At 37.5% G+C, this 14615-nt stretch overlaps 1 protein-coding gene across 2 annotated transcripts in view; it reads left to right on the top strand.

The window, feature by feature from the left end:
* The first annotated feature begins 3154 nt into the window (after positions 1 to 3154).
* The window catches only part of LOC107564091 (mannosyl-oligosaccharide 1,2-alpha-mannosidase IA), a 243987-nt gene continuing 232526 nt past the window's right edge, over positions 3155 to 14615 (top strand). For both annotated transcript variants that reach the window (XM_016249086.1, XM_016249085.1), the window contains exon 1: positions 3155 to 5174. In XM_016249086.1, coding sequence (XP_016104572.1) covers positions 4623 to 5174 — 552 coding nt within the window. In that variant the 5' untranslated portion in view covers positions 3155 to 4622. The remainder of the gene's footprint in view (positions 5175 to 14615) is intronic.

Here is a 14615-nt window from a genome sequence, read left to right as displayed (position 1 = left end):
TTAACATCTGGAGAAGACAAAAGCTGAAACAAATCCAGCATTAAGACGTTTTAAACTTCAAACCGTTGCTTCTAGACAAAATACGAGTCCATAATAACGCTTCCTCCCGTGAAAACAACTCTCACATCAAAATCCAGCCATATATTTGTTTAGAGCTGCTTTAGACTGTTTTGTCTTTGTATTTAATCTGTGCAGATTCCTCTCCTGATTCAGACCAGATGACTTTTTCACTGGAGGAAGCATTATTATGGATTATGGAGTTGTATTTTAGCTGAAAGCAACGGTTTGAAATGAAAAACATCTTGATGGATTTTGTTTCAGCTTTTGTCTTCTCCAGATGTTAACTGATGGACTGGAGTGCTGTGGATTACTTGTGGATTATTGTGATGTTTTTATCAGCTGTTTGGACTCTCATTCTGACGGCACCCATTCACTGCAGAGCATCCAAGTGATGCAGTGCTACATTTCTCCAAATCTGATGAAGAAACAAACTCATCCTAATCTTGCACGGCTCACCAGAGAACTTTTTTAAAAAAAAATTTTTTTAGCACATTTTCATTTTTGGAAGAACTATTCTTTTAAACGTCTTTTTTTTTTTTTTATTAGGAGGATGAATCATATGCAGTGTTATTTACGTTATTTTTTCCATGTCTACCAAACACTCATGTGACTTGTGCATATGAAAGTGAGGATCTACTGTCTCCAAAATATCATTTTATTGTGGTGAGGTTTTGTAGAGCAGGTCGTTTCCACATTGTCTGTTCTCTGAATCTCCTATTCGTCTGAATTAAACATCCTGTGCTGGAAATAAGCTTACATTTCCCATTAGCAATGGCCTGTAAACAGCCGCCCCGTGAGACCCGAACAATCAGCAGCGAATGGACATTTTCTGCTGCCGGTTGCACTATACTTTTTCTCTTGACCTTTCCTTAACAAACTTCATTTCTGCCATGGTTGGTTGTTTTTTCTTAATGAACAACACCTGATTAATCGGGACCATTCGTCTTGTTTTGTTGCAGGAAAACTGCTCTCTGTCTCTGTCTGGTTTGATTGGAAAATCTGTTGAATTTCTGCATTGATCGCTGCCTTGATTTGGTGTTGCTTTAAATTTGTGAATCGTTTGGCTTAGCTAAACTGAGGTAAATCTAGACAAAGCGGCAGAGGAGTGATTAAACATTGTACAGGCCCTTCTCACAATAAGCAATGCAATGGATTAGACTTTGGAAACTTTGTTTTATTTACTTTTAAGATTATAGTTTGATGAAGATGTCATATAAAGCAGACAGTGCTGATTTAACCAATCTGAGTTTCACTGTCATCTGATTGGCTGATATGACTTTGAAGGGCGGGATTTTGAAGGGAAGTTAGCAAAAACTTTGGCTTGGTTGGTTTGTAAAGCCCATTGGCTGCATTTAGAAAAAGCCTTTTTTCTTTAGTCCAATTGCCAACCATTCAAAATGACTTGTGTGTTTTGATCAAATATGCCAACAGTTATCAAAGACCTATACTTAATTGTGGCCTGTAGTGATTTGTAACATGGAAATGTTCAGGTGATTGACTCAAAACAACCTGAGCACATGAGCAACGATGGCAGATTGAGTATGTTCTGCACCAGCCAAGAAACATCCACTGAGATGAATGGGAAGGATTGAGAACTGCAGGTATTATGCATTACTTTCTTGAGCAAAATGGTTGAAATCATTTTGAGTTGATTTGCATATTGAATTGCGTGTGTGCATACTGAATTATGAGTGTCTTGCATCTGTTTAGCCATCTAGTCGGGCTAGATTTAATGTTTTGCAGAAAAAACAAGGCTTTGAGTGCTAAATGTGTGTGTGCAGAGCCGTTTGTCACTAGAAAATGTTTCACACGGGTATATTTTCAATTATTGAGTGTCAATTATAGAGTGTCAATTATTCAGATGACGCGACAATAATGCCAGCATTTTTTTTTTTCACAATAATGCCAAAGTACGACCCATTGGACAGACTGTTTATGTGAAATATTAAATATGGCGTCTATTGTGGTGGGAGTCGCTGCAAAGATGGTACTGCGCATGCGTATAGGCCTAATTCTTGTTGACAGCCAAGGAAAATCAAGAAAGGTACCATTCTTTTAAACGAATCTTTTTAGTGAATCGGTCGAACGGATAGCCTATTGCACATAGCTACGAGAGTAAATCAACATCGTTAACATTACTACTATAACCGGTATTAATAATTAACATTATTATTAGTGCTGTCAAACGATTAATCGCATACAAAATAAACGTTTTTGTTTGCATAATATGTGTGTTCTGTGTATATTTATTATGTATATATAAATACACATACATACAGTATATATTTTGAAAATATTTACATGTCTATTTATATTCATATAATTTATATAATAAATATATTTAATATATAAACAACATTTTTCTTAAATATATACATGCATGTGTGTGTATTTATATACAGTATACATCATAAATATACACCGTACACACACATATATTATGCAAACAAAAACTTTTATTTTACATACGATTAATCGCGATTAATCTTTTGACAGCACTAATTATTATGTAAGAAAAAACATGTGTATAAACAATTTCGCTCAGAAATCGCTAAATTTAACAATTTGCTGAAATAGTTTTTCACGTTTAAGCATCTTATGGCGACATTCACCACGATAGACACCCTAGTTAAATTTTTAATTTTCACTTTTTTTTTTTTTTACGTAAAACGTTTTATTTACAACTTTGGTATTTTAAAAGTTTTTGAATACAGATAAAACCGAATATAGCAATAAATTGGACGATAGCCTAAACTAAATTTCCTATGCAACCTATCTAACATCATAACATAAACATAATGATTAAACGGCAAGTTTGCAACGAAAACCAAATCTTCTGGGAAAGCTTTTTGTGTATCGGTTTTTAAATCGGTTTATCGAACGCCGATTCGGGTTCAAATGAATCGGTCTTCCGAACCATATACAATGCTAAAACTTACCACTTGCAAATTCAAATGCATCTTATTTAATGGAGTAGAACCCACGTTCTCCAAGTTTACTACCCCAACCCGCCACACGGTGGATGTGTCGGCTCGCTCTTGCGCGCGTTAATGACTCGCTCACCGCTGCTGCTGATCAAAGGCGTCTCCAGCAGACCGCCCAGGATAGTCGTGGAGTCACAGAGCTCTGTTTCTCCTTCTGTTTGCGGATCATAACGCCTTCATATCAAGGCGTTTACACCACGAGACTATCCCGCGGCGATCGGCGTTTATTTTCTTCCGTTCTTCTCTGGCGATAAACCAGGCGAGCGCGGAAGAGAGCGCGCAGTAACGGGAAGATACAGCGTGTTTTCATTAGGTCACATTTCCGAGGAATGATCCATCCATCTGCCGATCACGTTTTACGAGCGCACATATCCTTCTTCACGCATTGGACGTAGACTTTCGGAGCACAGGAGAGTTTTGGGCATGCACGGCGCGTAAACATAGGAACCCAACAGTTTTTAACAAACACTTGGACCGAAATCCGGCGTCTCGTCGCTTCGCTGACACTCTTGATTTGATCTCTGGATGTATTTTTGCAGCTCTTGTGTGCTGGAGTGGTGTGCACCGTGCCAAACGCGCATAGATGTTGTGAAATAACCCATGATGTTGCAGTTTTTGGCTGAGATGTGTCTTATTTCATTCACTGAACTTCAGTGTTGCTCTGTTTGGCCATGAGTCTTCAGCAGCAGCAGCATTAGAAAGCAGTTGTGTGTAACCACGTTGATGGCATTTTAATATGCACGAATGTGACGCTTTCAGTTCAGGAAGCTTCAGTTTAGTCTTCTAGTTGCGCATCATCTTCAGAAATCTGTATGATTGTAGGGACGTAGCATGGATTGTGATTTGATGTGTGACACATGCATGACATTATTGGACACTTTAATGCTGCTTTAAGTTCATAAAGCGTCATCATCATCTTCAGTGTGTTTGCAGGCATTTGCTTGTCTAGTAAGGTGTTTAATATGAATTATTGACACATGTTGGCTGTGCATACTAATATAGATTTCACAAATGCTGCTGTAACTTTTTAAAAGTGCATTTATGCTCATAAACGCATAATACCAGTTGAGCATCATTGCCATTTTCAGAAAGCAGTGTGTTTGCTGGCACTTTGCTTGCTTTTGAGACGTTTTAGTATTCATTAATGTAATGTCTTTTGGCTGTGCATATTATTATATGCTACTTAAATGCTGCTTTAACTTGATAGAGAACGTTTAAGTCCATATAGTTTCAATTTCGTGTCCTAGGTGGGCATTAACAGCGTGTAGATTGTTTTGGCTGTGCTTAACACACTCTGGCATTTAAGACCTTAGTCTCATTTCGGTCTCCCAGATGAGATGTTGCGTGACTGCTCTGAAACTAAAGGAAGCTGGTTTTGAAGCGGTGAGCGCGCAATGACGCTGTTGTTGTGCGCAAATGTGTTGACGCCACCTGTGGTCTCTTAAATCGATCGATTCAGGAAGATTTAGGCACTTTGACCAGGAGAGAGTTCAGTTAGCACGGCAGCCGCGTCGCTTGCGCTTTCTAACCAGGTTTAAGTGTGTATCGTCCTGCGTCACGCGTAAGTGGAGAGTTTAAATGGTGCTCCGAAAGTTACCCGGTGTTTCAGCATCGGGCATGGGGCTTCGCCTGTCTCAGAAATTCGTGTTTCTGCTGTTCCTGTCGGGGTTGGTTACTCTGTGCTTCGGGGCACTTTTCTTTCTCCCCGACACCGTGCGCCTCAAGCGCATCTTCCTCTCCAAGAACGAGAATCCCGCGGTGACAGTGGGCCACGACAATGAGCTTTCCAAAAAGGTGCCAGGGGATCCAGAGCATCAGCGGGTGGCTTTAAAAGGGGGCGAGGGGGCGAATGTCAAGCTCAAAGTGAGCCGCAAGCCCTCGGTCACCCATGGAGCGAGAACCGTGGAGAGATCTGTTGGGAGTAGAGCGCAGGAGGAGTGGAGTCCGGCGAGGGCGCAGGAACCGGCGGCCAGAGACGAGCGGGTCACCTCGGCCGCTCACAACGGGGAACGCGGCAGCGCTTACAGCTATGAGGCGTTTAAATCGTGTCTGCTCAAACCAGCTTTGGGGAGGAACCAGGGAACTCCACCGGATTCCGAGACGCTTCAGCGGAGGGAGAAAGTTAAAGAGGTGAGATGATCTGATGTCTATGGAAGCCCATTTCTGCCACATTAGCTTGGTTATTTATGGCATGCCATGTCATATGTATGGGATAAACGTCGAAACCATGACATACTGTGTCATAATTGTGAGAGAAAAAGTCGAAATGATCACAAAAGTAAAAAATATGTTAGATAAAACATTTTAAATCGGAGTTCTGATATTAAAGGTTAGAAATTATGACATAAAAAGGCAAAACAATGATATGTGATAACTATGAGATCAGAAGTCGAAAGTATGACATGCCATAATTATTAGAGGAAAAAGCTAGGAATTATCACATAGTAAGTCATCTATTAGTATGAAATAAAAAGTCAGAATTTTTTATAAATTGACATACTAAATCATGATTATGGCATAAAAAGTCAAAGTTATGACATACTAATCCATAATTATGAGATAAAATTGAAATTTCGACATACTGTTATAATTGGGCATACTAGCTCGTAATTATGGATTAGCAAGTCAGAATTATGACAAGTGAAAATGATTAGATAAAACGTTATCATTATGAGATAAAAAGTTGGAATTATGACAAAATGTTATGAATTATGACATGCTAAGCCATAATGCTGAGAGCAAGTTGGAATTATGACAAAATTAAAAATTATTAGATAAAACATTATTTTAATATAAGTTAGAATGGTGATGTACAATGTCATAATTATGGAATAAATGTCAAAATTATGATGTAATTGACAAGAAATTACACTTTTCATATCATAGTGACTTTTAATTTCCGAATTTCGACTTTTTATGATGTTTAATAATTTTCACTTGTCATAATTCTGACTTTTTATCCCATAATTATGACTTAGTAACTGATTTAGATGATTTCCCCCCCTCATATTTCAGAAATAGGCTTGCAGTTGTGTAGGCTAAAAGGCTGTAGATTTGAAACCTGTAAGATGAGTTACTCCAGTGGGATTGTGCCTGTAATAAGCGTCACTTGAGATAAGTGTTTGCTGAATGATGAATTGGTACTAAATTGCCTTGAAATTGAGGTGAACTGATATGAAGATGCCAGTGCTTTTAAGCTAAAGTTATTATGGAGTCGGGGCTAGTTGTCACACTTTTACTCCGGCGAACATCAGTCTGCGTGAACTGTCTTGGCTACAAAAAAGCTACTACTGTTACTGCACAGGAAAAATAGATTTGAACACACTGACCCCTGCAGCGGGGCATGTTGTCACACTCTTGTTCTTGCATATTATAGGCTTTGAAGGAAGACTGAAAGAGTGAAATGATTATGAAATGCAAAACAATTTCAAACCACTTGTCAACAAAGAAAGTTGCGTATAAAACACATGTGACAACTTGCCCCATACGTTTGGTTCCTTACCATAAGCTAGAATCCATAGAGTCTGCATGAGCAGATAATGACTGCTGTGTCACTTTCCTAACTGACACTGATCAGGGTGTGTTTGTGTGACTGCTGCTGGGTTGAATCCAGATAAAAGCCACCTTTGGTCTGCTTGCTTTGATATGTGTAATGCAGGCATTGACTGTGCCGCTGAAGGTTTGCTGTCTTCAGCTGAACGGATGATCGTTAGAGCTGTTTTTTTCTGTGCTGCTGAAAGCTCTTGCATCAGAATGAGTTTCGCTCTCACATGGGCACGAGAAAGCTGAAAATGCATACCCAACACGCTTTGGTTATTACTGAAACATGAGCTTTAGTGCTGCTTTTGCTTCTTTTTGTTTTGAGCATTGTGCTTTAGTGCTGTTAAAGTTCTCATTTCGGGTGATTTTCTCATAGATGTGAGAGTGCCGTTTATTCAGTTCCATATGGTTTCACTGTAGTTCAAGACTAAGGTCCAGCTGGCTGACATCATTGATTTCTCTAACTTACTGAAGTCAGACTTTGTGAAATGAGTAGCTGTAGAAACACAGTACATTCCCAGTGTGCAGTGAGCGTATCGAAATGTCTTTTTATGGCTATCTATAGCTGAAATTCTGCTTTGAATTTTCTATTGTGATATCATATTTCACAGTGTCAGAAGCGCTGGACGGGTTCCAGAGCCGCAGGGGGTTTAGAAAGCCACTGCTAGACTGGGTTTCTTACCTTGCTGTGGGGAGGAGTGGAAAATAAAAGGAAAATCAAGTAATCGACAACAGAACAAATATTTGAATAATTTGATGTCAACTTCAAACGTTGTTCGCAACCCACACTGAAAAAAATCCTGTTAAAAAAATTCACTATTAAAGTGTTTTGCATTGTGACGTTAATTTTACTATCAAACATAAATGCTTATTTTGCATAAATCAAGTCTAAATCAATGCATATTTTGCATAAGTAATATCAACATATTTTGCATTACAAAAATAGGGCCTATTTAGGACCATTATGATGTTCTGCACTCTAGAATTAATTTTAAGATCAATACTAATTTTGCATAAATCAAACATAAATCAGTATGTATTTTGCATAAAGAAAATGGTACCCGTTTTAGATGTTTTGCATTGTGGCGTTAACTTTTAATATCAACACTGATTTTGCATTACTCGATCATAAATCAATGCTTATGTTGCATAAATAATATCAACATATTTTGCAATGAAGTGTATTTTAGGACCATTATGATGTTTTGCATTGTAGTGTTAATTTTACCATCAATGCTATTTTTGCCTAAACTATGGCTGAAATGTTGTTCGCAACTCGCAGTGAAAAATATTTTGTGTAGAAACTATTTTTACTCAGAAATTGGTAGTAAATGTAACATTGAATTAAACATGAAATTAAGTAGAAAAACTGAAATGGTAATTTCTTGTGAAACGCACTCCAATAACTCAGGAGAAATCATATTTTACAGCACATTTAACTTTTGTGATCTGACATGAGTAAAAACAGATATTCAAAGACCTATTTAGTGCAGGGCTTAATTTTTTGCATCAGGAATTGATTGGATGGTCAACAAGTGGGTGTTACTTAAGTCAGGAAGGAGTTGAGAATCAGCAAATAAGGCAAACTGTTTCGGAGACCCAAGGCATTTTATGAAAATAAACCATTTTTAAAATTCAAAATAATGAAGAATCATCCGGATCGTGATTTGAAGTTAATTGCATGTTGAATGTGCCTGTTTGAATGTTGATGTGTATTAACCTGCGCTGACCTACTTGCATGCGATTTCAGTGATTCATGAAGGGTTTGCAGTGTTGCTATTAAAGCCACATGCTGAATTAACTATTTAGGTTGTGCTGTTTTTACACAGCGTTTGCCTCACAGATGCCTCTGGCTTCCCTCTGCGCCGCCTCCTGTCGGAGCCATGCATATTCATGTCTGACCTAATCATCATAAACAGCTCCATTAAATATTAATAATCCAGCAGACGAAGATCAGCTCTCCTGGAGAATCATTTCTCGACTGCTATGGTTCTCAAAAGCCATCGCTTTCTTACCTTTTGGGAGAAACTACAGATGGAAATAATGTCAATTACTTTTTGAAATGTGAACTCTGATCGTGTTAGCAGTCTTGGCAAACAGTGCATGCTGAAGTATGGTAGTTTTGCTCATTTGTCAAGCAAAGTTAATCTGTTCGGCCAATATTATTGAATTTGCATTCAGCAGGTGTTCAGCGCTGTGTGCTTTAGGCTTGAAGGACTCAAAAACAAGGACTGACTTTACATATGTTCTCCTTCAACCATCGGAACTATCAACAGTGAGTACGCTTGATGTGAACGAAGTCAAATATTGACCTTAGAGTTTCACTGATCCAAGTTGCAGTTTATTTAGGCTCAGAATCGCCTGCTAGGACTGGATCGGGTGGTTTGATTGACATGTGAAGCGACCAATCAGTGTTCGTTTCTCTTGTGTGACTTTCAAGAATGAGCTAATCTGAAACCAGATCTAACTAGTCTATTAAAACTGGTTTTGAAACACACATGATGTCAAAACTAGTTTTAGGAAGCATCATTGTAGCCATTTGGAAATTTGTGAATACTCAAGAATGGATCTCAAGAAAACATTTCAATGCAAAATTTAAGACTGATTGATAATTAAGAAAATTAAGCCTATTATAACGTTTCACCGTGTGGGGTTAATTTTAATATCACTGCTTATTTAGCCTGAATCAAACATAAATCAATGCTTATTTTGCATTAATAATATCAGCATATTTTTCATTAAGAAAACAAACCCTGTTTTTGGACCATTATGATGTTTTGCATCAATGCACCATTTGATGTTTAATGTGCCTTAATTTTAATTTCAGTGCTTAATAAATCAAACATAAATGAGTAGCTATTTTGCATAAATCAAATGCAAATCAATGCTTATTTTGCATAAATATTATCAAAATATTTTGCATAAAATGAACCCTGCTTCAGGACCATTATGGTTTTGCCTAGGTGTTAATTTTTAATATCAGTGCTTTTTGCATAAATCAAACAAATTGATGCTTATTTTGCATAAATCAATGCTTATTATAATACCATATTTTGAATAAAGAAAATAAAGCATGTTTTAAGCCCATTATGATTATGATTGCTTTTTTTTTGCATAAGATCAACATTTTGTGTAAAAATAAAAATAAAGGCCATTTTTGGTATCATTGTTTCTTTTGCATTGTGTCATTAATTTTAATATCAGTGCTTATTTCACATAAATCAATCATAAATCAATGCTTATGCATGAATCAAACAAATCAATGCTTATTTTGCGAATATAATATCAAAATGTTTTGCATAAAGAAAATAAATCCTTTTTTTAGGACCATTATGATGTTTTGCTTTGTAGCATTAATTTTAATATCAGTGCTTATTTTGCATATCACTTTTTTATTTTTATTAAGAAAATGAACCATATTGTTGGTCCTTTTTGCATTGTGCCAGTCATTTTACTATCAATGCTTATTTTGCATCAATCATGCATAAATCAATGTTTATTGATTAAAGAATATATTTTGCATAAAGAAAATGAAGTCTTTTTAGTACCATAATGATTTTCTTTTTTTGCATTGCATTGCAGCATTGATTTCAGTATCATTATTCATTATTGCAGTATGCTTGAGCCAAATGTGGTGCTTGTTATCCATATGGTATATCGATGCGAAAAACTCTTTATTTAGCTAAATCTGGTCTTTTTCTCTATGATACGCGTGTATAATCTTTTCTAGTTGGCTGTAGCTGCACTCATGGCACCCGCTGAAATGAGTTTTTTGAGCTTCCCCAGAAAGACTAGCTTGTCGAGTCTATGGCCTCTCATTCATCGGTGCCTCCCTGCTTTTGTCGCGGGGTGCTGACTGGAGGGTTTATCCCCTGTTGGGACATGCTGAATGGGCGTTCACTGCTCTGCGAGATGCATAGAGTTACAAGGAGCAGCTTGGCAGAGCTCGGCCCGAGGCTGAGAGCGAGAGAGAGGAGCCATGCGCTTTGATGAGCGCTTCCTCTCAGGAAAGCCAAGATCCTGTTCCACTTCTCGGAGCGGAGGAGGACGCCGCGGGCCTCGGAGCTGCTGGTGAGGGGGCAGGAGAGTGCAATTAGCTTCTGGCTATTGAAACAAGGGATGGAGAGTGGCCGCTAAACGAGAGTCATGATTACAGCAGCTGTTCTTCTGTTTGAGCCTGCGCCTCTGAGATTTGCCTTTCTTAATATGGGCAAACTCAACTTGATGCGATTAGTGCTTGGTTACATATAGGCTAGATTCGGTTGCCACAGTAACTGTGATGACTGATGTATTGCACAGGTTGATGAATGAGCTGGAACACGGCCATTTAGAAAATTTGTCAATATTTAGTAAATTCTGTGTTAAATAAGAGTTCAATCAGCATTGTTTATTAAAGGAATAGTTCAGGCAAAAATCAATTTTCCTGAATGTCCTCACCCTCAGGTCATTCAAGATGTAGATGAGTTTGTTTCTTCATCAGATTTGGAGAAATGTAGCATTACATCACTTGATCAGCAATGGATGCTCTGCAGTGAATGGGTGCCGTCAGAATGAGTCCAAACAGCTGATAAAAACATCACAATCCACACCACTCCAGTCCATTCAAATTAACTTCTTAAGAAGACAAAAATGCCTTATTGATGGATTTGTTTTATACAAACATTCAGCTTTTAAGTCCATAATTAATAATAACGCTTCCTCCAGTGAAAAACTGGTCTTGTCTGAATCAGGAGAGAAATCAGCACAGATCGTTTAGAAGCCAGAAAAGTCCAAAACGGTTCTAAACAAATGTGTTTGTGGATTTTGATTTGAGAGACAACAAGAGATGAACTTTTTCACTGGCAGAAGCGTTATTATGGATTATAGGCTCGTATTTTAGCTGGAAGCAATGGTTTGAAGTTAAAAATGTCTTGATGGATTTGTTTCTTACAAACACGCAGCTTTTGGCATCACAAGCTGTTAATTGATGGACTGGAGTGGCGTGGATTATTGAAAGTGAAGTGACGTGACGTTTGGACAAGTATGGTGACCTATACTCAGAATTTGTGCTCTGCATTTAACCCATTCAAGTGTGCACACACACACACACACACACACAGTAGTGAACTCACAGCCGGAGCAGTGGATTATTGTGATGTTTTTATCAGCTGTTTGCACTCTCATTCTGACGGCACCCATTCACTGCACATGATTTTTGGGTGAACTGTCCCTTTAAAATTGGTCAACCACCAACTGTCTGACCACTAACTATTTGCACAGGACACATTAAGTCCTTATGCATTTTTTTTGGTACGTGTGCTACACATGCAATATTTTCTTTGCACGCATGCGCTATATTTTTTGTGTGTGTATTTCTTTCTTTTTGAAGTTGCTGTATCAAGCTAAATGTAGTTCAAATTTGGCATGATTTTCCATGACCTTGTTCATAGTTACTGGAAATGGATTTTTGAGTAATGCAAAATCAGACCAATTCACTAGTGTAGACCAATTTATGATCCAATTTGGCTTGCAAGCAAGAGTATAACTGTAAAAATACACTGCCATTCAAAGGTTTGGGGTTGGCATGAATTTGTTTTTCTTTTGAATAAATGAATACTTTTATTAATCAAGGACACGTTAAATTAATCAAAAGTGACCGTAAAGACATTTACAATGTTAAAAAAGATTTCTATTTCACGTAAATGCTGTTCTTTTGAACTTTCTATTCCTTAAATAATCCTGAAAAAAAACATAGTTTCCACAAACATATAAAGCAACACAACTGTTTTCAGCATTGATGATAATCTGAAATGTTTCTTGAGCAGCAAATCAGCATATTATACTGATTTCTGAAGATCATGTGACACTGAAGACTGGAGGAATGATGCTGAAAATTCAGCTGCACATCACAGAAATAAATTATATTTTCTCATAAAGTTATTTTAAGTTGTAATAATATTTTACAATATTACTCTTTTTACTGTATTTTCAATCAAATAAATGCAGCATTGGTGAGCAGAAGAGGCTTCTTTGAACAACATAACAATTTTGTATTTTTTCACTATAGTAATTTCCATGACTGTTTCCATGCCTGGAAAACCCCAAATCAAAATTTCCCTAATATTTCCATGTTTTCCTTGTAACCCTTTCGGACTCTGTGTGTTTTACTCCATGCTAATGCGCTCCATTTGGCTGTTTTGAATGCAGGAATGCGTCCTGTGTGAACGTACCCATAAGTATGTGCCCATAAGTGTACTTGTGGCATAATTCAATAATAAACACCACTGTGATTATGTGCTGTAATATTACTAAGGAGAAAATGCATTAAAATGTCTGGTTTTAATTTGTGATCCTAGTTCTAGTCGCTCCATTGACGTTTTCTGGAGCCTCTTTCAGCTTCTGTGAGTATTAGGCTATATTTTTGTGTGTGTATATATATATATATATATATATATATATATATATATATATATATATATATATATATATATAAAAAATTCAGAATGCAAGAATTTTTCACATTTGCAAAACTCTTTGAGATGCAACACTGTGATTCCTATTTAATCAAAATTATATTCATGCGATTGCAGAAGATTTATCTAGTGCATGGAAAGCTACAGCAGTGGTTACGCACTGTTAAAGTGCAGGATCAAGGTCAGGTAAAGCAAACGATTCACCAGTTGTTTAGTCTCTAAAGGAGCAGTTTGTTTCTTTTGCTTGTTGCACAAAGCTCCATGTTTGTTATTTTGCGTTGCTTTGCATCAGATTCCAGTAAGCAGACACGGGTGAACGTGACCTCTGCATGCGCTCGGCTCCGCTCCCAGCCAAACGCTCTGCTGGGGACCAGAGTTTTCCACTGCGTGTTCAAGAGTATTTCCAGTTCAAATTCTAGCTTTTAAGCTTGCGGTCTGCTTCATTACATCGCTTCAACTTTCAAACATATATATATATATATTATGCGTGTAAATATATAATAGAATGTTTTTAAAATATAAATGTATTTTTTAAATTTATAAAAAATAATAAATAAAAATATTATGTGTGTTATGATGTAAAATGACTCTTTTTGGATATGAAGCTTTTGAAGATTTTTGTCATACTGCTTTTTGGCTTAGTTTTCCTTCAGGTTAATCCATCTCAGGACTGAAAAAATACAGATTTTTCACCCGTTTAGGCCTACGGTGTGTCTGTTTCTTAGCACCGTTCTCTCTTCTCGGTGTTGTTCTGTCATTTGTAGTTCATCGCTGTCGTCCGTTTGTGTCTCTGTTGTCACGTAGAAGACGACTGAAGATGTTATTGCTGTGGAAGAATAATGATTGTGTCTTCGGCTCCTTCTGAAGCTGAATCTACTTCACTAGATTAAAAAAACCCTGTGTTTTTGTACGATATGTACCTTTTTTGAAAGCATGCAGAAATTACATTAACAGTCATGCAGTTACAACAGAAGTCTGTGTGATAAGACATAATAGTAGAAATAGTAAAAGCACACATTGAAAGTGTGTCCATAATGCTTAAAGGGGGTCCTATTATGCTTTTTCACTTTTTTAATTTTAGTCAGTGTGTAGTGTGCATGTTTGGGCATAAAAAAGATCTAGAAAGTTACAAATCTCAAAGTCCACTCCAAAGGGAGATATTTAGTTTTTAAAAAATCCCTTTTCAAGAACTACAGCAAACGACTCGTTTAGACTACAGCGTTTGTTTTCCGGGCTTTATGATATCACAAAGCGGCTCATTAGAATTTCATTACAAATAATTCCCGCCTACAGAAATGTGAATGGTTGGGGGGTGGGGAGGGGCGAGGTCGTGGTTAGAACGCTTGGTTGAGTGAGCGCATCAGACGAGACGACGAAGAAGAAGAGCGGCTGCAGAGTTAGTGAATCAGAGAAAACCAAGAAGAGCTGCTGTGCTGTAGCCTCAAATTTTTGGCATGTCTAGAACAGCGGTTCTCATTTCCAGTCCTCGCGTACCCCTGCTCTGCACATTTTGTGTGTTTCTCTTATTGCTTCATACGTTTGTTATATTTGACTGTAAGTGCCCTGCGAAGTGGACATT

Source organism: Sinocyclocheilus grahami, unplaced genomic scaffold (genome assembly GCF_001515645.1).
Source record: "Sinocyclocheilus grahami isolate Dianchi unplaced genomic scaffold, SAMN03320097.WGS_v1.1 scaffold910.1, whole genome shotgun sequence".
NCBI lineage: Eukaryota > Metazoa > Chordata > Actinopteri > Cypriniformes > Cyprinidae > Sinocyclocheilus > Sinocyclocheilus grahami.
This window is presented reverse-complemented; position numbering and strand designations above follow the sequence as displayed.